Source organism: Strix aluco, chromosome 11 (assembly GCF_031877795.1).
Source record: "Strix aluco isolate bStrAlu1 chromosome 11, bStrAlu1.hap1, whole genome shotgun sequence".
NCBI classification, from domain to species: Eukaryota; Metazoa; Chordata; class Aves; order Strigiformes; family Strigidae; genus Strix; species Strix aluco.
In genome coordinates this window covers 11,910,577-11,933,556 of record NC_133941.1, presented here as the reverse complement: position 1 = coordinate 11,933,556, position 22,980 = coordinate 11,910,577, and the positions used below count along the sequence as shown (strand labels likewise).

General features: G+C 42.3%; 1 protein-coding gene across 2 annotated transcripts; it reads right to left on the bottom strand.

The window, feature by feature from the left end:
• Positions 1 to 366: 366 nt before the first annotated feature.
• Positions 367 to 21,355, bottom strand: LRRN1 (leucine rich repeat neuronal 1). 2 transcript variants are annotated; one of them, XM_074836073.1, is made up of 2 exons: positions 21,227 to 21,355; positions 367 to 4,459 (listed from the first exon to the last, which is right to left on the bottom strand). In XM_074836073.1, exon 2 carries the CDS (start codon positions 4,225 to 4,227, stop codon positions 2,077 to 2,079), a length of 2,151 nt encoding a protein of 716 aa, XP_074692174.1. In that variant the 5' UTR covers positions 4,228 to 4,459; positions 21,227 to 21,355; the 3' UTR covers positions 367 to 2,076. The 2 variants fall into 2 exon arrangements, with proteins under 2 accessions (XP_074692174.1, XP_074692175.1); XM_074836074.1 differs by lacking the exon at positions 21,227 to 21,355 and adding an exon at positions 18,822 to 18,865.
• Positions 21,356 to 22,980: the final 1,625 nt, after the last annotated feature.

Genomic DNA, 22,980 nt, shown 5'->3' with positions numbered 1-22,980 from the left:
TGATCAAAAGACACTTGCCTAATCCCAACATCTAATTGTCACATGATTAAAAATGTATGAGATTTCATGAACATATAAAAGATTGTGTACAGCAGCATAAGTACTTGATTTAAATGCATAATTAATTGCTTCACTCAGCTTTATGTTGAAATGCAAGATCAACAAGGCAGGCATCTAAGAGACGTACTGAAGTTTTTGCACCAAAGCAGCTTATTAGTGAAACTATGCTGATAACTTTTCCACTTTTAGACAGCTGGCTGAAGGGCAAAAAGAAGCTATCTGTAAATCTGGGGGGTGGTCTTCGATATATTTGAGATGCTACCGAGTTAAAAAACTTCAAACAACCCCAAAACACAGGCACATCCATTATTTCAATAATTAACTTTTACTTACCAAGAATGTATTTGGTATGCAAAAACATTTTAAAAGTTGCACATTGATAGTGGTCATAAAGTGTAGAAAATCCTGTGCTTGCTGATTAGGTATCTAGTGTAAGTGTAACCATGTACCTCACCAGAAACCCACCCTGCTTGTGACTCGTGTGCAGTCCCTGCAGAGAACTTCCATGGATTCAGAAAAGACAAGGTACAAAGCTTCTGTAGGTTTGACTGTAAATTATGCATTTATATTATACGCAGTGCACACATAGAAACACCACTGCTTTCTGAGAGTTTGCACTTTTACCATATTAATTCAGTAAAATCCTTAAGAGTACTGGTTAATTGTAAAGAATACAGTTCAGTATTGGACCCAAACATTACTCTCTAGTTATTTTTAGCTATCTTAATTTCTGCTTTAGAAGGAACATTAATCCAATTCACTTTTTTTTTTTTTTTCCCCCCAGTATATGCCAGGATTCAACTGTTTTATTTCAGTTTGGTAGCACCGAGTTGTTTTTGTCCTAACTGATTGTAATGACAGCTAAATGTCAGCTTCATTTATATCTTAGCTCAGAATACAAACAGAAAAGTATACAAAAAGGAAGATGTTTTGTTATACACTCTGTGAATTATTTTTGCTGTGTACCTTATGCCAAACAGTTTTGATTCTGCATGTGACTTACAGTCCAAAAGCCATAGCGATACATTTTTCTGATTAAATTATTTTCAATATTTTGCATCTAGTGCAGAAAAAACACTATTAAAATAAATGCATACCAAAAAAAGTGGAACTTTGTTGAAACGTAATTCCATCAAGAAAAAAACCACAATATTTTTATATAACATTTTGGATATATTTTATGTCAAAACATGATCACCAGTCAAACTAGTGACATCTAAACCCAATACATTATTGTGACTTCTAAAATAAAAAATCAGAACAAAACTAAATTTATTATAGCTTTGCCTTCATTAAACACCATGTGTTGGTGGTTTAAACACAACAAAACTCTAGTATTCTTCAAAAGTGTCTACTAAATATAATAAAAAGAGTAAGAGAACAATTAACATTTAGTCTGTTACATTAAAAAATTGGATGTACATATTTCTATTGCCTGTTAGCTTTACCTAAGTCTTTTCAACTACTACAAAAATAAAAAGAAAAAAAGAAAACTCATTGTTCAAAGTCAAAAACATTCAGATCAGTTGATACAACGTTACAGTACAGTCAACTAACATCATTCAAGGTCTCCTTTTCTCCGTGTACGAGTCCTTAGACCAGTGTTACAAACCCAGTTCAATGCAGTTTCAAAACTGTATGTTAGCTTTGCAAGATACTGTACTCTACTGATGGCTTCAGAAGAATGGGGTTGTGCTACTTTTGAATCACAGGGTAACCCCAGCCTCTCATTAATTTTATTCAGCACTGTAGTTAGAACAGCATTAAGTTTAGCACAATAACTAAAAAAAGGAAAAAAAAAAAAAAAAAAAGAATTGGAAGCTAGGTGAAGCTGCCATTTGTGTCAAACAATTGCGATACGCTATACTAAAAAATTCTGAAATATCCACCTGTCCTCACCGCTCTGCCACAAACTAGCAAAGTCAAAAATACAAAAGTCTTCAACTTCTCGTTTTTGCAGAATAAAGCAAAAAAGTCTTTGTGCTCCTTACTACCAGAAGCAAAATATCCTCTGAGTTACCACATGTAATAGCTTCTGGATGTGTCGACTTGGGTTGGCTTGGTCTCTGCAGAACCATCCTTGTCTTTTTCACTGTCACCTTCCCAGAGATTAATAAGTGGTGGGTAGAGCTCATTCAGTGGGATTGAAGAGGTCTTTTGCATATATTTTTTCAAGGAGTGGTGGTAGTTCTTTCTCTTAAATCTTTTTGCAATATAAACAGAAATGGAGGCGAGGCTAATGACAGCAAACATGGATCCCATTACTGCTGCGAGGGCAGTGCTGGTTTCTTGGTCTGAAATATCTAGTGCAAAAGCTGCATTTTTTGTTGTAACGTTAACACAGGACTTCTGTGTTTGCTGATGGATACTTGACACCGTTAGACACACTTCATAATCTGTGGATGGTTGTAAATGCGTGAGGTTATATTCATGTACATCAACCGGGACCCTAGCAGTGTACGTAATGTGAGGGTTGTCAATCTTCATAGTGGCTGACGACCATTTTAAATTGGAAGTCATGACATTGGAATTAACTTTCCAGGAAACTAAGATTGAATGTGATTCAGCTTGCTTAACGTAGATTTTCAGAACCTGGGTACCATCCAAAAGGGTTCCGTTCACCCGGATAGTAGCGACCCTTGTGTCAGCCCCTTCGATGTTTTGAGCAACACAGGTGTATCTCCCAGAGTCTTCAACCTGGATGTTAGAGATTTCCAAGGTGCCTTCACTACTCAGCTTGTATTTGTCAGAGAGACTTTCGACAGTTACTTTATTGCCGAGAGGAGTAACCCAGTAAATTTCTGGCTCAGGTTCTGCCATGGCCCGACAATCTAAAAACACTGTCATGCCAATGTCCAAGTTTAAGTGATTTGGAAAGGTCTCATGAGAGATCATTGGAAGACATTGTTCATTTGAATCCTGTATTAACACTTCCTTCACCTGCTGTCCTCTGTATTCTGGAGGCATAGCGCAAAACATGGAGAGAGGTTCCATGAAACGGATATTGGTTTTGTTTGAGTTGATCCAGTGAATGACACAGTCGCACCTGAGTGGGTTACTGTGGATACTGATCTCACGCAGGTTTGGAAGGGATTCCACTGTCTTTTGGTAGACTGCATTCAAGGCATTGTTGTTGAGCATCAAGCTCTCCAGGGCAGGAACATTGCGAAATGCCAAACGATGTATGTAAGACAGCTTTGGGTTGTTGGTGGCTTCGAGCTTTGTAAGTTCAGGCAGGTTGTCCAGCGCATACCTATCAACAGAAACGAGTTCTCCCATATTATTGATTCCAAGCTCTTTCAATCTGAGCATGTTTTTAAAATCACCTTCTTGAATTTTATGAATCGGATTTTTGTTGAGATCCAGGAATTTTAAATTTGGAACTTTCTCAAGTGCAAGCTGAGGAACTTTTACCAATTTGTTGTCATAGAAGGAAAGACTTTCAAGACTATCCAAGCCTACCAAGGCATTGCCAGGAATGTCTGTGAGATACATACCTGCCAAAACTAGACTCCTTAAATTTGAGAGCGGTTTGAAATTCATATCTAGTATTCCAATCACTGGATTTTCTCCAATCATGAGGATCTCTAAGTTAGGAGTAGAATCAAACCAACGGCTGTCAATAACCTTTAATTTGTTGGAGTTGAGATGTAATCTCAGAAGGTTCTTCAGGCCAGAGAATGCGTTTGCAGAAATGCTGCTGATCTGGTTGTGATTTATATATAGCTCCTGAAGATTGCAAAGGTCTTGCAAGCAGTAGTCAGTCATCTCCGTTATCTGGTTTTCCTCCAGGTGCAAAGTAGTAAGTTGAGTGAGATTTGAGAGCCCCACATCTTTGATACTTGTGAAGTTATTTTGTGAAAAATCCAATTCTGTTAAATTAAACAGCTGTTGGAGTTCATCTGTGGTCTTTGCAATGTTGTTGCTTTGTAACAGAAGGACTTGAGTGTCACTGGAAAGGTTGCTGGGGATTTTTGTTAATCGAAGGTCATTGCAGTCAACTGTTGTGGCTTCCCTGTACGTTGACTGTGGTGTAAACCATGGCCTGATTTCACATACACAAAGCTGTGGACATTCGTTACTCTGTATGGAAGACTCAGTTAATGAATTCATTAACAATTCTAGCACCAACTGGCAAACAGTTAAAACAACTCTGACCTTTGCCATGCTGGCCAGCTAGTGAGTTCAGCGCCCCAGCCCCTCAAAATGACAACAGATTGAGAAGGTAATTTTTTATCAGGCAGGAAATGTAAAGCTTAAAGTTTAAGGTGAAAGGCTTGGACATCCAGAAGGTGAAAGATGATTTTCTGAGTTTAGAGAAGACAAGAAATGGTCTGAAGGCTCTTGGCTGCTTCTCTGTGTTCCAGAATCTTCTGCAAATCAGTGTCTGAAGATGTTCCTGAAAACAGATTAGGGTATATGTTATGCTCATGTACAGTTCATATATTATTTAATTTCTCCATCCTTTAAAGAAAAATATCTGAAAACAATCATTATTTGAACATTCATCTCTCTTATAAAAATCCTGGTCTGGTATAGTTAAGTTATGTAGGGTTTGGAACTCTCTTCTACTTGAGAAGATTCTCGGATAGTTCCCAAGTGAGTAGCTGTAACAGTGTATGGAATAATCTGAAAATAAAACTTCAGAAACCTTTCAGTTTTACTCTGCAATATTTGTTTGAATGGCTTGAGAAATGCTAAAGATGAAGGGTATGCTTGCGAGTGCAGCTGGGTCTCCATGGAGTGTTCAGAGCATAATCCCGATGGGAGTCAGGGTGCCAGAGCTGTCCCCCGGGCTTGGATTTCAGGTGTGTGGAACTGAGGCTCAGGAAGATGTTGGTTTATAAGTTTCAAGCTAAACGCATATGAACTCTGCCCAAATTCATCCGAGTTAATCAAATTGGTTCCAGATAACAGCTTAGATTTAATCCAGCTAAGCACCAAACAATTACAGTAAATTTAATTAAGCGAACGTACTGTCCTTATTTTAGCTGTCTGTACTGCATTGTGCATCATATGTGAAGTGTTTATCACAATTCCAAATTACTGTGAAAACAACACAATTTGTATCTTTTTAGCCTGAAGTTATTCATGCAAGAGTATGTTTTAATTAACCTGACAGTGTCCAGTGTACTTCAGAAAAATCTGTTGTGTCATGGGTCTTTAAACACATATTCAAGGAAAATCTAAGCTCTCAGCAAAATCTTCCTCATTCTCACTTTATTGAAAAAGTAAGCTGTGGGAAACTGTTATCTGCAAACCTATCTATTACTACTGCTGGAAAAAGCACGGATACAGTTTTGAGAGTTTCTGTATGTGTAAAAATGTACAATTTGGGGCCTGTGCTGTTACATACAACAGCCAGTCTTCAAGTTCAGAAGTGTGTTGCTTTGGTGATGCTGCATGAACTGATTTTCTCCAGCTTGTGGTGATTTCACATGCCTAGCTGTGTTTCTCTGGGCTTGTTATGCACATTGATATTAGCAGGTAAAGTACACCTTTACAGTATTTCACAGTGAAGGTTAAACAGGTTAGAGCATGTGTTCAACAAGCTTTGAATTAAATACAAAGCGTACACGAGCAAGGCATGTGACAAATCTGAGTTAAGGATTTAAAGAGCAGACCTCTTGAAATTCAAGGCGACACTGTTAAATGTCAGGCTCTAATGATTGCAGTTGAGACTTCTCAGACAAACGTTTTGTCTTTTTACTAAATATAACTAAAATAATCAAGTTGCACTGTATCTGCGACAGAGCACATAACAATGATAAAATGTAATAGGAGAAAACAGGAAATAGCATCTTTTTCCATTAGAACATAGTAAAGCCTCAACCTAGTCAAAGCCCACAAAAGATATTACCATATGAAATAATAAAACTAAATACAGCTTTTAAAAATAGTTCTAAAATAGTAATCTAGATGGTGGTGACAGAAATGCCATTTATATAACACTTTTACTTCAAAATCTTGTCAACATATTAAATAATGAAATGACAGTATTTTATTTCAGATTTTGATATAATGCTATAAGTAGAACACACCAAATAGCATTTTTATTTTGGCATGCTGTTATTTGCTTTGTGGTTGTATTCTGGAGGAAGGGAAACAGGAATGTTAGCCAGAAAGCATTTGAGCCTGTTGAGTTAGATTTTTCTCTCTGGTAGCTGAGACTTGAATGAGAGATGAGAAGACTGTGCTGAAGGGGGAAAAGCCAGATGTAGAGCAAACATTCCTTCTCAAATAACTTTCAACTGATGGAAGAATTGAATAAGACATTAACTGCATTAACAAAAATAAATCTTAACGGCACCGTAATAGTAAGAAATATATTAACATAGAGTGATGAGGAGGCTGGCATAAACTGAGTTATGCTGACTTTAATGGATGCTTCTCTCAATAACAACCCATTTGTAGCTGACCCAAACTAGACAGTTCTAGGAATATTGATGACATCCAAAGTTTAATTGATTTAATTCCAGATTTTTCAAATTACGGTATTTGCCAGGTAATAATGCAGGCAGTGATTTAATCCGGTAACCATTTCAGACAGGTCCTGGAGCTTCTTTGAGCTGCCATTACACAGGGCTGCTCCTTCACGCAGGGAGAGGTCTCTGGTTCAGCTTTGCAGCCTCGGCTCAGTGAGGCACGAAAGGGAGCGGCACGTCCGGGGCAACAGCCTGCACCAAACCAGATGGCGCTACAAGAGGCAGTATTGCTCCAAACGTTCAGGCCTTCAGAGTCTCTCCTGTAACTTTTTCCTAAGTAAATGAAGACGAAGAAGTCCGTGCCTTATAAAGCTGTGGGCCCTAATGATGTTTTAGTACTCATTTAGCTCTGATGTAGTTATATGAATCATGTAATACTTTAAAAATGAAACTGCCCGAAAAAGACTTCAAAGCTTCTTTTAAAATATGTTGGAGCACATCTAGATTTTGAAAAAAATTCGAATTCGATCCTTCCTTTGTTGAATATTTATATCCTCTTACTTGCACATTACATTTATTTCATCCTTGGTAAGAAGGCATTTCTGGTTTTATTGAGTTCTGGGTTTATGATCACTGTAGACATACGATTTTACAAGTTACTAGTGACACTTTCTCTTCTCTAGCTATTTTCTACTGCAAATGGATTTAATTTTCTTTAACTGGAAAATGTTCTTTAGAAATGACCTGCACATTACTGTCTCCAATCTCCCCCAGCCCAGGACAGCTTGGATGAAGCTATAAATGAAAATCCAGTGTAATCAAAAAGTAAATTCTGATCGGCTCCACAGGCCCCAGTCCACTTTAGTGCTGTGTTTATGTGAAGGGCAGCCCAGAGGCCACAGCATGAGGGAAAAGCCAAGCCATGGACTTCCGCTTTAGCTGCTGCTTATGCTATAAAACCCCATCTATTGCTCTGATAAAAAATAAAGAGGCAGCCGTTACCAGTGCGGAAGTGCACTGCAGCTTTTCGTATCACTAAAGAGCTACTGCTGCTTCTGTTCTGCTGTTTATGTTTGTGAGATGTTTCTTGTGTTTGTAAGAAGCTGCTGGCTCTGAACGGTCACCGACAGCCGTCCCTTTGCCCCTGGATGTCTCAGCTTTCTAATCTTCACAGTATTGGCAGGACCGGTCCCAGACACCTCTGTGACATTTAGTGTCCAAAGGAATAAAATAACACCAAATTTATTGCTGGAAGACTATGTTTCTCGAATGTTAGACTCTTCTCCAGTTCTGAAGTCCTATCTAGAATTATAATCACATCTTTCTAAATAAAAACCAGACAAGATACATACATAGGAATTTTTTTTTTTTGTGTATAAGCTGGAGGACAACCAGGTTTTGGAAACAAAATCTGTAACAGTATGTTCCAGAATAATCACCAAACTCACATGGATAAACTGGGGATGGCTCATGGGAAAGTTCCCAGCTCTCACTGGAATCAGTGAGACTGAATTGAAAAAAATTTGAGTGTTAGTGTGGGCCCCTTTCCTGCTAGGCAACTCGGCATTTTGCCCAGTGAGATCCTTTCTGTATTGTTATTTTTTTTAAATATAAAACTAATACAGTATGTCCCTGGTAGCCAAGTGCAGTCCAAGCGAAAGACAAGTCAGAGGATCACTTCAAAAGATTTTGGCTTTTGAAGGTCGGGGAATGTTTCTTAAAGAAACCCCAGATCCAGAACAGGGGCAGAGCAGTGGCTCCAGACTTTCTGGATTAAGGGAGAATATGAGTCCTCAAAACCTCTGTTAGGACAGAGTCATATCACAAAATCTTTTTTTTCTGAAAATGGTTTTTAATATGGATCATATGATTGATGGCACTTCTTTTAATTCTGTGTTAAAAATGTCTTTTAAAAATACTGGGTAAGGAAACTTCCCCTAAACAATAAGAGGGTATTATACCTTCTTTTGGGAGATACTGAGCTTGTAAAGGATAACTTTTCGCATTCTCTGCCTGGCCTCTCATTTATTAAATTCATATTTTCTAGTGTACCGAACCACTACAACAGTCATAACAGCTGTTAATTTGATATCAATAGAAATAATGGTTAATTTTATGCGAGAGATATGGAGGGAATTATTTTACTAAGGGCTAAATAAATGCATTTTCCATAGCACCTCTCGATACCCAGTGCATTAAGAAACCACATGTCTGTCAGCAAGCAAACCCACAATGGCTCTCTGGGATATTAACTTGTTCATGTTTCTTGTGGGTAGAAAACATAACCATCATTCCTGTGTCTCCCATCTGGAAATGCACTGGGGAGGTTTGTATAAGGCTTCCCTTTCTAGCTAGGTTGTGAAAACTGTTTAATACTGAGAGTTTGTTTGGCCCAAGAAATCGTAATGGTGGCTATTTGGTTATGGAGCAGAAGATCCTTCACTTATTTCAGCTTTCCTGGAGAAAGAGGTGTGTGCTGGCAGCTGTGGCCTTGCTGATGGCTGTCAAGGGTTTATCTAGTTGTTCAGGCAATCCGAAGAAAAAGTGTGTTTAAGTCCACAATGCAGTAGAGGAGAATATGGAGGGACAATCGTGAAATAAACTGTTCATTAAAAGTGTTCATAGTTAACTTGCCAACTAGAAAAAAATAGATACTAAACACTTCTTCTTGGTAAGAGGAAGACAAAATGTTGTCACTTCCTTGACAGCTGTATTAATGGTCACTATTAAAAATTGCTGAAAAAAGAAACAATATAGTTTGTACATGGTTGTTTGGATGTCTGTTTTGAAACAGCAATACTACCACAGAAAATCTTCTCTCTCCACAGTTAAGTAGTTCATTCTTGTGGATTTTCTTTTATATTGCAAGTAGCATCAGCACAGATTTTGGTTGGCAGCCATATGTACTAAATGCGCCTAGGTGAAAGTTTGAGGGATCAGATACATGAAGAAAATTACCTCGGGCTAAGACAAGCAATTTATTTTGCACTTGCTGTGAGCCAGAAGCACATACTGATCCACAGTACCTACCCATCTCTCCACAGAAACATTTTCATATACTGAGCCTAAGTAATGTAGCTAGTCTTTCGGAAAATTGTCTGTTGTGCTAATGTTCTGCTAATGACTCATGCAGCTTTCTTGTTTCCCCATCATCCTTGTTTGTGAAACTACTGCCATATAAACACCCTCCGTCATCAGTCATCAGTCAGTTCGGGAAGACTTGTCTGGGCTGCTGCATCCTGGATTCAGGTGGGTCATTAGGAAAGTGCACGTTAGACAGCCCAGCGCCCGTGCCCAGGGATTGGGAGCGCACTGCAGTGACCGAGTATTAGTGCCAAGACATAAGAACTGGTGAAACTTCAGCTAGAACACAGGGATCAAGAAAACCAAATTCAGACCGGGATCACTACAAAGTGTTACTCTGACTATGGAGTATGGACTGGAAGGAAGAGCCTGTTTAGACAGGGGACACAGAGAGCTCGGCTTGGTTGGTCTGGCAAAGATCAGGCCCGAAGAGCTACTTATGCTAGAAGCAAGCCTGGGGATGAACTGGCCCAGCATGCGCTCAGGTTCCATTCATTACAGTCAGGTTAAGACAATTTGACAAGTTTAAGAAAAGGGTATTGTGTGTATGATGGAGGTAAGAAGTTGCCTTGCTTTGAGCTTCAGTAGGGCCTTTGCAGTTCTATATCCACCCATTTTCTATAGAGAAAACTGAGCTATTGGTGCCACACCACAGGTGAACAATAACCTTTGACAGCGCTTTAGGAGAGAGAGGCATCTAAGTACTGCCACAGGAATATGTACGTGCACCCGCTAAATCACAGAAGCAAGCACAACACAAAACCTGGTCTAAAACATTGTGTTAGTGAAAATCAGGGCTTACTCCAGTCAAGAGCATCAGTGACCTTGTACATCCTAGAGGAAGAAGCTGGACTTGGACTTTGGGTTTAATAACCAGGATATTTACAGCTAACCTACAGAATGGGCTCCTTCCCCAGGAATCAAATTTACAAGTGCAATCCTATCTATTTAGAAAAATATTGAGGAATCATGCCTGATACTAAGCCTTTTATATTGAGGTTTTTAAAGTCTCCAATGTCATCAGGAAATAAGCTATTTACAAGCCTGAATTATGTAAAATACAGAAAAGTCAAGCTGAAAATGATGCAAGTCAGTTGAAGGAGCATACCAAAATCTGAAAATGGGAGCTTGTTATTAAAAGCAAAGACAAAAGCAAGGGCCTTATAGGACATGTAATAATGGTATAAAGCTTCAAAACACATCCTCAGGGATTTATAATATTTAAGGTTTGGGGTTTTCTTCCCTGCAAATGATGTCTACTTCTTCTTGTCTGTACACACATTCCATCAAAATAAAGTCAGTCTTTAATTTTAGGGAAAGCTGTGGTGAGAATGCAATTTGCTGTATTTCAAGACAACGTTAGCATGCTTTATCTGTGTTCCTTTGAAAAATACTAGTCTTATCTCCACAGAAGAAATGCAAAGAGCATCCTATTCATAATGCCTGCACTGCAGAAAGAGCATATTAAATCGCTGAAATTTCTAATTTATTGGGGTTTATTCTTAAGACTTGCATCTGATACAATGTTTTTCATTAAAATATTGAAATAAATTTGAAGGAGAGAGAAAAAGTATTTTCATTCATCCACTGATCTTGAGTACAAGGGGCTAGATACCATGCAGAGTACAGCTACTGTATATTGATGGCCCATCAAATCGACCATGGAATTGCAACCCAGCTTCTGTCATCTGTTTGAAAAATCTCTTTTGAAAATTACCATTAACAAGTCATATTAGAAACATCAGGAATAATAACTGCTTTCCAAACAGTAGGTGGTCAAATTATATAGTCTGTCTTTTCTTTAGGAAAGAAAAAAATCTCATAAAACCATTTAAAGCCTTGAGAAGGTCCTGCCCATGGGTCAGGGCAATCCCAAGCACAAATCCAGGCTGGGCGAGGAGTGGATTGAGAGCAGCCCTGTGAAGAAGGACTTGGGGGTGTTGGTGGGTAGAAAACTGACTGTGAGCCAGCAACGTGCTCACAGCCCAGAAAGCCAACCGTGTCCTGGGCTGCATCAAGAGAAGTGTGGCCAGCAGGTCGAGAGAGGGGATTCTCCCCCTCTACTCCACTCTCATGAGACCCCCCCTGCAGTGCTGTGTCCAGCTCTGGGGGCACCAACATCAGAAGGACATGGACCTGCTCGAGTGGGACCAGAAGAGGCCACGAAGATGATGGGGGGGCTGGAGCACCTCCCCTGTGAGGACAGGCTGAGAGAGTTGGGGGTGTTCAGCCTGGAGAAGAGTTAGTGGAACATGGCGGGGGGTGGGAACTAGAAAGTCTTTAAGGTCCCTTCCAACCCCAACCATTCTGTAATTCAATGCTTCTATGAAAATCTAAAAGGCAAGATATGTTTGTACAGTAGTAATATTCTTATATTAGAAACCCAATTTATTTACTTTCTTACTATGTTTATTTTCATAAAATAGATTAATCTTGGAACAATATGGGCAGTTCTTCTATTGCCCATGACTCTAGTTCTCACATCCTGCTATACAGGGTCTGCCCCTGTTCACTATGAAGGCAGTAGTAAAGCTTTTATTTCATTCAATGGAGAAGAATCATGTCTGTGATTATTATCCTCATTCCACATAATTGCCAGATAAAATTATTTGACTAGATCAGCTTTTCTGAAAGCCACCAAATAACTTCCACTTTCAGGTTAAAAGACCTTCCTTGCAGCTCTTCTCTTCTGCACCGAAATGCAGGACAGCTGCCTGCAGTTGGTGGAGGACAAACCACCAGGGAAATCCTTTAATTTCCACCTGTACATGCTGTAATGCATTCACAGCCTTCTGTACACTTTAGATGCAAGGGAGAATTTAAACTTAATTGGTTTTAGCTTGTACAGTGTCTAAAATTTACAGAGCATAACTAATTTTGGAAGACCTGTTCCAAGTATTTTTTGCATTTAGTGTATCTGCTGGCTGAAGAATGAGATAGGACCAAGACTAGAGAAATACTGCTGCATCTTCTAATCATATTTAAAGAACAGAAGTGGACTTCAGTCTTGGCATACTTGGGATCTCAGAACCACGTGGAAGGATCTGAACATCTTATTACCCATGGGGGCACCTACCTCACAAGGATTTCATACTAGAACAACTCAGATAATCTCTGCTTCTCACTATCTATCAGTAAAGTTCAAATAAAAATTAAAAAAAAAAAGAAAAATAGCTCTAAAAGAAGAACAAGGGCATTAAGAGATTGGGTTGGATTTTGGAGTAGAACTTCCTTTTTGGTTTTTGACTACTCTGACAACCAAGGCAGCTTGGCTAGTGGAAGCAAAGTGTTAATAATAATGAAATAAGAATCACATGAGAAATATTTTTAACCACAAGAAATATGGATGCCAGAACGCCACAGGATTTTCATGAAGCAACAGAATATCCTCCTCTTCTTTTTGCTGACTGGCTTTCTGGCAGTATGATTATTTTGCTTCCTACGCAGTTCTAGATCAAACTCCAGTTTTATGAGTCAGTCAGGATCCCCCACAGTTGGGAAAGACCCCGGTGTGTAAGTAGTTGTTACTACCATAAAGGATGCCAAAAAATCCTGTGCTAGAAATGGTATCCAATAAATAAAAACTGAAATGAGTCAGGATCTCAGTATGCGTTTAGAAAAATCAACATAATAGCACTGCCTGTAGGAAATGCATCGGACTTGCCGCTATAAAAAATTATATGTACACTTGTGTGCATATGTATATGTAATAAGCCAGCCTCAATTGTTTTATCTTGAAGCAAGAAAAAAAGAGAGTTCTTCTGGGCCTTGTTACACTCTACTGTGATAATTCTGTTTCCTGTGGCTGTACTATGTGTTTAGTTTTCAATTATTAGTGATTAAGTATTAAACTGTATTTTACTGTTAGCCTACATCTATATGCAGTTTATACATGCTTACACAGGTTTCAGCCCTTAGAATAAGACAGACTTTTACTGATATTTTTTCCTTGGAGTTATATGCTTGCAAGATCAGATTCTCTGTTTCTGAACTACATTTACATATTTAATAAAACCATATATTGAATTGACTGATATGGAGACACCTTACTGTTCACTCAAGACTGTGAACATACCAGTAACAAAATAAATGGATTTATCATGGCAGGTGCTGAGATCTAATATGAAGGCTGTTAGCACCAAGACAAAGATTTGGAACTCAACCAAGTCAAGTTGGGATAGAAGTAATTCCATTAAGTGGCCACAGATTTGGTTTTGGTACTACTTTGAACTAAGGCTTTACTCTGATCTAAGAAAACAGTGATTTTCTCTCCAGTTAGATAGCTGTATTACAGGACCCTCCTCTACACCTTTTCTCAAGTCTTTCTGTACTTTTAAATGGGCTTCTATGTGAAATTTTTTTGTTTTTCTGAAGACTTCCTTCTTCCATTCACAACTGAAAACCCAACGTACCATTACACTGTACTTAGAAAATACATGGTTTATAGAGTATGTTTCCCATCATTATTTCATTCCTAAATTGTTTAAGTAGTATTACTTGGAACATAGAGCAGGTGAGCTGCTCTGTGTCATCAGGAATGGAAGATTCATTCAGCTGAGAATGGTGAAAATGTTAATAGCCTGTATTTAGCTAGTTCTCTATCTCAAGTATGACTTAAATTTTGAGACTAACTTTGTTTCATGCAGAAAACAGATCACAATCTTGCTTTGAGAAGTTCATGAGATGGAGAGAGAAAGAGAGAAAAAATACCTCATATTTAATGTATTTGTATTTTTAAGAATAGACCTATAAATTGTTCCTTTAGCTTTAGTCCTCAGTCTTGTCATGGCAAAGTCAGCACTTTTTCCACAGATGGGTTTTTCATAAGTGCTTGCAAAATACAGAGGTACTAAAATTGCTGCCTATTGCAGAAAACACAGGAGAAGTTATTTCCCTCAAAATTTTAAGTTATTGATGCTTTATAGATAAGGTCTTTACCTAATTAAGGTGATTCATTCAGGCACAGTAATGCTTAATTTGTATATACTAACTTGTTTTACTTAAAGGGGGCAGAAAGATAAAACATATTTGCCAATGAATTTATGAAGAACACTTACCTGGTTTTATTCGGTGCCTTATACTATGATGAAGCCATTTTAAAGACCTGTTTTCAAGCAGCTATTTAAAACCTTACTTTTGCAACTGGTTCACTTAACTGGCTGTTCATCTATGAGTAAAATAAGTTATTTTTGCAATGCATTTACAAGTCACTGAGATGCCTATTATGAATGGTGGATCTCTGTAACTATCAATATTTACTCTACTTCTGCTAGAGTGATGGATCATTTGTAATTTAGAAATTTAGCAAGGCCAATCAGTAGCTCATCTGCATCCTGGTAATTATATGCAGCACAGTAGCAAGGTATGCATTTACTAGGTATTTTTGGACTTGTTTAATCAAATAAATCATATGATGCATGAAATAACACAAAATGTAGGATTCATTATATCAATGATAAACACTTTCAAATTACAAAAAGGCAATCCAAGCTTTGATTGATACTTTATAAAAAAAAGTAAAATGCTCAATAATTCTCTCCGAGTAACTTTTATGTGTTTTGTAGAAGTTACTTGGTCTGATTATTCACCATCTTGCTGACCAACTCCTGAAAACTACAGAAAACCTGGGCTTGGTCCAAGTGGCCCAAGTCTTTTGGCCCACATGCAAACATGAGAGTTGTGAGTGCCCAGGGAGCTGAGCTGGCATTGCACCGCCCATCCTGGAAGCGGAGGTACCCTGCACATGGCTCGTCATGCTGCTGCAGTTGGGGGTTAGCGAGGAGCTTAGTGTGAATCCAATTTTTACATAAAGCCAAACTCCAAAGACTGCATTTTGCTTGATGACTCAAGTCATATTGACTGTACAAAACTAGTTATAAGTCAAATAAAAATAAGCATTGAGGAGTATATGATATATCAAACTCCAGTATGGAAGAGAAACCCAGGGAACATTTCCCATGAACTGAAGCAGCACCTAGTCTTCTCCAAACCCTTGACTGACTCTGATAAAATAAGGCTTTAAAACCTGACTCTGGTAAAATAAGGCCTGGTGACCTCTAGTGAAATTCTCCAATGAAGGGGACAAAGACGGCAGTTAGAGATGGAGATCTGGGTCAACTGCATTGTCAGTGGTGGGCTTTCTCCAGTTTTGAAAGGAATTTATGGAACACAGGGGAATCCTGTTTTGATCTTACAACATCTTCGGTATTGATTATGTGTATACGAAACCAGAACTTGGTATTTCTGGAAGATAATGCTCAACACGCACACAAGGAGTGTCAAATGGACACACCAGACATCCTCACAGGTCTCCTCTGTCCCAGTGTCACTTATGCCATTTTTCAGTCCTGCACTTGACTTTCAGACCTCCTGCTTGTCTATAAAAGCAACTCTTAAGATGGAGCCAGTGACTCCAAGCTGACCATGCTGGTCTCAGAAGTGGGACATGCCCAGTCAGGCCTGGGGGCCCTTTGGGACCTCCCCACTGGTGGTCCCCAGGGAAATGGGGCTGCACCAGCCAGGCTGGGACTCCAGCTGCCAGCAGGACAGCCAGCAATGGCTCCCACCCACAGTGGTAGAGAAACAAGCTGTGGGTAGGTCCTGCTCTAGTCCTGTTCCTGGAGCATCGTGGCATGAAGAGCAGCACACACCCTGACACCTGCCTGGGGTTTTGCTCCCCTCCAACGCAAGAAGAGCCCTGTCCACACAAGCCGCTCGCCATTACCCATCCCTGTTCCCTCCCTGCCTCACGGGACGTCACTGGATGCAGATGAGGGGCTGCACCTCCCCAGCACTCACCAAGCATTGATGGAGCAGCCATGTGGGCCCCCACTGAGGCATTTGCCACCGCTGGAGTAACCAGCGAGAGACAAAACTCTGCCAGATTACCTCGAGGGAGGCTTGGCTTCAAAAAGCAGTTGGGACTCCTGCTCTAATCAAAGCTGACGGATGCATAAAGTGCTGGAATCACCAGAGTTTGTTAAATTAAATACCTGGAAATGAGATGCTGACAATCTCTAAAATTTCTAAATAAACCCTGTAAGTAATCTTTGCCTCCAGTGTTAAATGGACCACTTCAGTTTGTGAAGCAGCCAAGGAAAATACTGTCCTGTGCTACCAGAGAGGACTAAAGGGCAACACCTTAGGAGAGAGACTTATGTAGCAAGACCACAGTACCCAATAAAGTAAGGAAAAGAGCTGTTTCGCTATGGCACTTTTATAACTTCTGTGCATTCTCAATACAGCATCCTGTTAAATATTTCAAGACCATTACTTACAATTGCTTTGCCCTGTCATTCTTTAAGTTAAAAAGAAAAGAAAAAAGCAGTAGGTATCTACTCCATCTCAAACACTTGATCTTCAGAAACTGTGCTCCGGGTCCCATTCTTTTGATAATTCAGCCAGCTGGAAAGTCAAGAAGATGCTGGCTTGTATCACCAAATTAAGATCTTATGAATTAGAAGTGAAGTTAGAAAAACATTTTGCAGTAGAATTTAAGAGCATAGACTAATTCTCTTCCCACTGATGCCAAAGACTTCTGCTGTCTTCAACAGGAGGAAAATTAGGCCAATACAAAATAGGCCAACCCACTGTTTGCCTTCAGTGCGATATGTAGAAAAATGAAAGACAACCTCTGAATAGCAAAACAAAATTCAAATAAAGTAGCAGGGCTTTAAGCAGCAGTGAATAAGAGAATGTGGTTTAGAAGAACTTTAATCTTGAACCTGCATGGAGGCATGTTCTGTTCCTGACCTTATAAAGTCCATTAGTGGAGGACTTAATTACTCAGCTACAGGAAAACAATGAGACTGGAAAAATCATCAACTAACTCAAGTACATCCTCAGTAGACTGTTTCTTATCAAAGTAGTCCTTTGATTTCTCTTTGCAGAATTTAAGCACTCTGAGTCTTAGAGAAACACCATTATTTCCTAGTTTTATGACATACCAACAAATCGGTTTCTGAGCCAGCTCCATGATTTTCTTTACTCTTGCCCATCTTTCTTCCTGTTGTAGGTACATGTTAGTTGTAGAGACTAAACTGAGTAAGGGGATATTTTTCAGTGCGCTTTCTTGGATTTCTGCAGATGCTCCTGACAAGCAGGCATGGTGGGGGCTGGCTCCTGCCTGCCTCTCTGCTCCCCCAGGGACCAAAAGGCATTGCCGACCAGCATAAAAAACTGTTTCAACTCAGAAGTTGTGTTTTGCATAGACCTTGCTGTGCTGCAAGTTTTTTTTAAGACAGACATGTTTTGTATTTGCCATAGCAGTTAAGGCCTGATCCTGCTAATCACTTAACTGCTCCTGACTGGAGCCTGGAATTTACGATTCCTGGGAGCATCATGCCATCTCCCACGACGGCCCTTCCAACAGGGAGAAGATGCAAAAGTCAGCTGTCATGAGGCTGAAATGCAGGTTCCCCCTCAATTAGCATTATATAAACAGATAGGAGGAGAAATGGATTTATGCGCTTCCAAAAACTTTACATAGATTTTCTTCAGTTCTCTGTCTACAAAATGTCTGCCAGGAAAAAAATCTGGAGCTTGGCAGGATGAAGCCTCACACGTGTATTGTTCGTGTAACTATGGTAACCTACAAATGCCACCAGTGTTTCCATTTCATACACAAATGAGGGGACAGCTGTGGAGACCACATGTCTGCCAATGGAATAATATATGTGAACTAGGATGGCTTGGTCAGAAAATTACAACTCATTTATATTAATCAGGGCTTCAAAGAACAGTCACCTCCATAGTTACAAAGTGTGCAGTAAAAGAAAGTGATTTTTATTTCTGAAAATGTTTGGCTCTTCAGTAAACATCTTCAGCATCTTGCTACTTTGCTGGTTGAAAAAAAAAATAAAATAAATGCCATTAACAACCAGTGTTCTTCTATGAACGTCACTTAACTTTTTTTTTTTCTTTGATTTTTTTTTTTTCTGATGCCTGAGCCTAGTCTGAGACTGACACAAAAGCCCGACCTGGGACCAGGCATGCTCCAAGGCATTCGCCTGGGGAAGCAGCAGTTGCAAGAGAGACAGAAATAACGTGGCATAGAGCTCTAACCCATGTACCAAAGTGAAAAAACCTTCTTATACTCTTTGATATCATTAACAGGAATAAAAGCTTCAAAACAATTCACACAAGAAATTTTAAAAAATAATCAAAAACTATTGTTTAAATGAACTTGGAGTTTATATCATCTCTCGCAACAACAACAACTCCTCTATAGACTTGATAATGCAAATAAATTACCTTTTCAGTAAATATTAAACTATGCAAGCTGCAGTACCAGTAATACTTGACTGGGGTTATGATTCATCCAAGGTGCTCTAAGTGTCCCTACAAAAAAAAAAAAAAAAACACACACCAACAATCAAGAGCTGGTAGCTGCCGCCTGCCTTGGCAGCAGCAGCAGCCTGCTGACAGACGGATGCAGCAGGAATACAGCACACCGATTAGCAAAAGTTTTCCCTGGCTTCTGCAGTGCCACGATACTGTATCGGAGTATAACAAAAGGCTGCAGCATTACCTCCGCGGGGGCTGCCGCCTCCGCCACCGAGCCACCGCGCGTCCCATCCCGGCAGCAGCCAGCCCTTCTTCCAACACCGAGGAGGACTTCGTGTCTGTTCACGATACCGCGATGAAAACTTTACCTAATGCTTATTTAAGTGATAGCACTCCTTCCACGAGTTGGAATCAAACGCACAGATGAGTGGTTTTAAACCAGGGCTTCCTAGCCTGCAGGCTGGATCCGCGCCTACACAGTTGTCTGAGCCCTGGTAAATGAGACTGAACAGAAGTTTCTTTTCGCAGCGTAAGTTTGGGTGCGCTCGGCATTATTCATGGCAATAAAACCCCCACAGTTTCACAGTTAACGTTGAAAAGTTTTTATCCTTTTATAATCTCTACAACTTCATACAAAAACACTCCTTTAATAATCAGTATGTCTGTTGAGGTAAACAGAAAATACTCAATAATCACCACAGTAACTGGTCTGTTAAAGTCCCAAATGCCTACTAGGATATTTAATTTTATAGGGACCACATAAAATTTTATTCAGGTAACTTTTCACCTATCAAGGCACAAGTTAAGCTGTAGCTCTTATGAAGCCTGGGCTTCATCTTTCGGGGCCATGGCATGACAGAGCAGGGCAGGGGGGAAGCTTGCCCGGCCTCGGGGCGCACCAGGGGCAGGAGCCCAACATCACAAACCCCTACTTGTAACTGTGTCATCTGGGAAGCTTCGTGTGATGGTTCTTCCTTTCTCGCCATGAGTCTGTCCTTTCAATTCATTTAAATGCCAGCTTGCAAGACTTTGGGGTGTACTTTGGTAGGAGCCCTCAACCAACAGTCTCCGTGGCTTCGGGCACTTAAAGCGTCTCTGGGATCACAACACGTACATGCGGCTCCGTGAAGGGTTTATAGTCTAGAAATGTCTAGTTCGTTTTCTAGGGATCCTTTAAGTCCGTTAGGAAAAGGCTTAAAGGCTCACAAACTAGTTTTTAGCGAAGAGATTCATTACTTGGGAACCGTCGCGCAGCTCCAGGACAAAAATATAATCACCCAGTGCGTGATCTCTCGCCTCTGGCCAACGTTATTTTCTACTTTGAGTTGGATTCCGCTACTTTTCCTTCCACCGCCTGGTGGGAAAAACGCACCGAACCGGCACTAAATAACTCGGGGAAAGCTGTAAAATAGCGGGTCAGCATCTGCAGGGCTCCTGCCGGCCCGGCCGCGCCCCCGCCCCGACGGGCCGCGCAGGGCTTGGGGGGAGGGGCGGGGAGCCCCCGCGGGGCCCTTTGTCCCGCTCCGCGGCCGCGCAGGGAGGGCGCCAGGCTGCGTATCTTTTACGCAGGACCCCCTCCGCGTATCTTTTAAGCAACGGGTTCCACCCCCCCTCAAAAAAAAAAAAAATCATCTCACCAACCCCAGGAAGGAACGCGAGGGCTCCGCGGGGGCTCCGCGGCCCCGCCGGGTGCTAAATGTCCCCGAGCCGCGGTGACACAGGTGGGCAGCGGCCGGGCCGCCCCCGAGGGGCGTTTGGCCCCCAGCAGAGGGTGGCGGAGCCGCCGGCCCCGCGCAGCCCCGCGCACACTGCGCCTTTATGCCGCTTTCTGAAGGGCTATTGTTACCCTGAAGCCTCCTTGTCTTTTCCAATCCCTCCGGGTGAATGGGGGAGGCGAGACAGCTGCCGGGAATCGCTCCCCATTCGCATGCAAATCCCCGGCTCGGGCCGCTGGCAGCTCCGCCGCGCAGCCGGCACCGGCTCCGCGCCCCCCCGCGCAGGTACGCGGCCGGGTACCCGCACCGGGCGCTCCGCAAAAAAGCGGCGATTAACGGTAGAACTAAACCGGGGAGGAGCAGAGAGAAACAGAAAAGGGTGGGGGGGAAATGTGTGATGCTGCAGCCCCCACTGCTCCGCGCAAACACCGCGTCTCGCCCGGAGGTGCGAGCCGAAAGCCGCCCCCCTCCCCCCCCGCACCCCACGGTGCGGTACGAAACCGCCGCCCGCCCCCCAAAACCTCGCTGCGCGTTGGGACTGTCCCGCGGAGCGAGGGGAGGGTGGCACGGCTGCTACCGTAAACTTTCCTTCTTTCCAGCCCCGTGAAGACCGCACCGGACCCCCAGGGACCACCCCCCCCCGGCGGAGGCACTTACCGGCAACCGGGAAGCTCTCGCCCGCGGCGGCCGCTATGCGGGAAGCAGCACATTCGCTGCTGCTGCTACCGCGGTTCTACCGCGCCGAGGTGCGGAGTGAGGCGGCTTGAAAAAGGGGGGGAAAGGGAGGGGGTGGGGGGGATGCGGTGCCGGTGCCCGCCGCCCGCTCTGTGCCGCCGCCGGCGCGCACCTGGGTAGGCGCCGGCGGTCAGCTGACGGGCTGCGCTCCCATTGGTCGGTTCGGCACCATCTGCGCGGGGCGGGGCGGGGGGGCGGGGCCCCGCCCTCCAGCGCCCCGCCCTCCAGCGCCCCGCCCCCCCGCCCCGCCCCGCGGAAGACAGCGCAGGTCCCGCGGTGCCGGTTTGGGGGGGAGTCCTGTTTCCTCGCCTCAGTGTAGGCTCCCGTGTTGCTAATTTCTTCATCATTAGGTTTCAGAGTTAACAGCTCCTGGAAAAGAAGCTATTGAAAGTTATGCACACTAAAAAGGGCGGGGGGGGGGTGTCATCACTGCCACCATTTGGCTAACCTAACAAAGAAAAATGTCACGGTCGTGACACGTACCACCGTATCCTAAGGCAGAGCGTGGACCTGACGGGGAACGCTGCCAGGTAACATTCCCCCTACTCTTTGAATCCTGTTTCCAAATTTTTTCCATGTTTCAGTAAAACTGACACGAAGGATCAAGGTGTAACTCCAAAGCACTGTGGTGTTTTATGGGCCTCCCGGGACTCAAATGTTTGATTTTCTGTCCTCTGTAGAGAGGCAAACCTCCGGCTGCAGAGATGGGGCAGTGCAGTGCTGCTCGCAAGGGCAACTGCTGGCCTGTGGCTGCGTGCTGTGCCCACAGCTGAGTGTGGGGCATGGCCAACCCAGGGAAATTATTGGTACATAAATCAGAATTATTTGCTGAGATTACATTCGCATATCCTCTATGGCTGCTTGAATAAGAGATTGATGAATTAGCTCGGAGGAGAACAGGCTACAACTTCAACCCTAAGAGAGGCTACGACTTCAATCCGAAGAGTCATTTGAGCCTGAAATTCAAGGATTTAAAGGTGTCTGTGTAAGCTCTCAGGTGTGTTCAGCTTCCCGTTCACTACCGGTTTGCCATCTTATCTCTTTTCCCAGTTATCTGGAGTTGCTGACTTGCACCCTGCCCTATGTTTTCCCATCCTAACCTCAGTCCCTACTCACTCGGCTGGGGGAGTTCCCCGCGGGCCCTGGGGTGTTTCTGAGCCAGCTGTCGGAGGGTCTCTCTCTACGGTGAAGCCCTCAAGGGGGGCTGTCATCAGGGGCTTCCCCCGGGGAACCACAGCCCAGCACACACCGACAGGGAAGGGCGCACTGCCCACGGAAGTACAGGCGCTCTGAGTATGTGTCCTCTGCCTGACGCCTCGCGTCAGATGTTAAGAACAATTAGTCTGTGTTAGACAAGGAGTTCCTGGCTGGACTCGACGCCAAAGGCCAGCTGAAGTTTTGGCAGCGGTGTAAAAGTCAGTGGTATTTTCGTCATACCTTTAAATCTTTATTCCCTATTTTTTTAATTTGTTTAACCAACGGAAGGGAAAGCTGTCGCAGGAGGATGCTGTACTGCCTCCTCCCTTGTGCCCTTCATTACCATAACGGGAATTCCCACACCTCCACAGGCAGCCCTCATGCTTCTATCGACAATCACCCCAACAAATCAAGCAGCCTACGAGGACACAGGATCATTTTCACCCTTGTGCCCTGCACGAAGCCGTCGCAGTCACGTA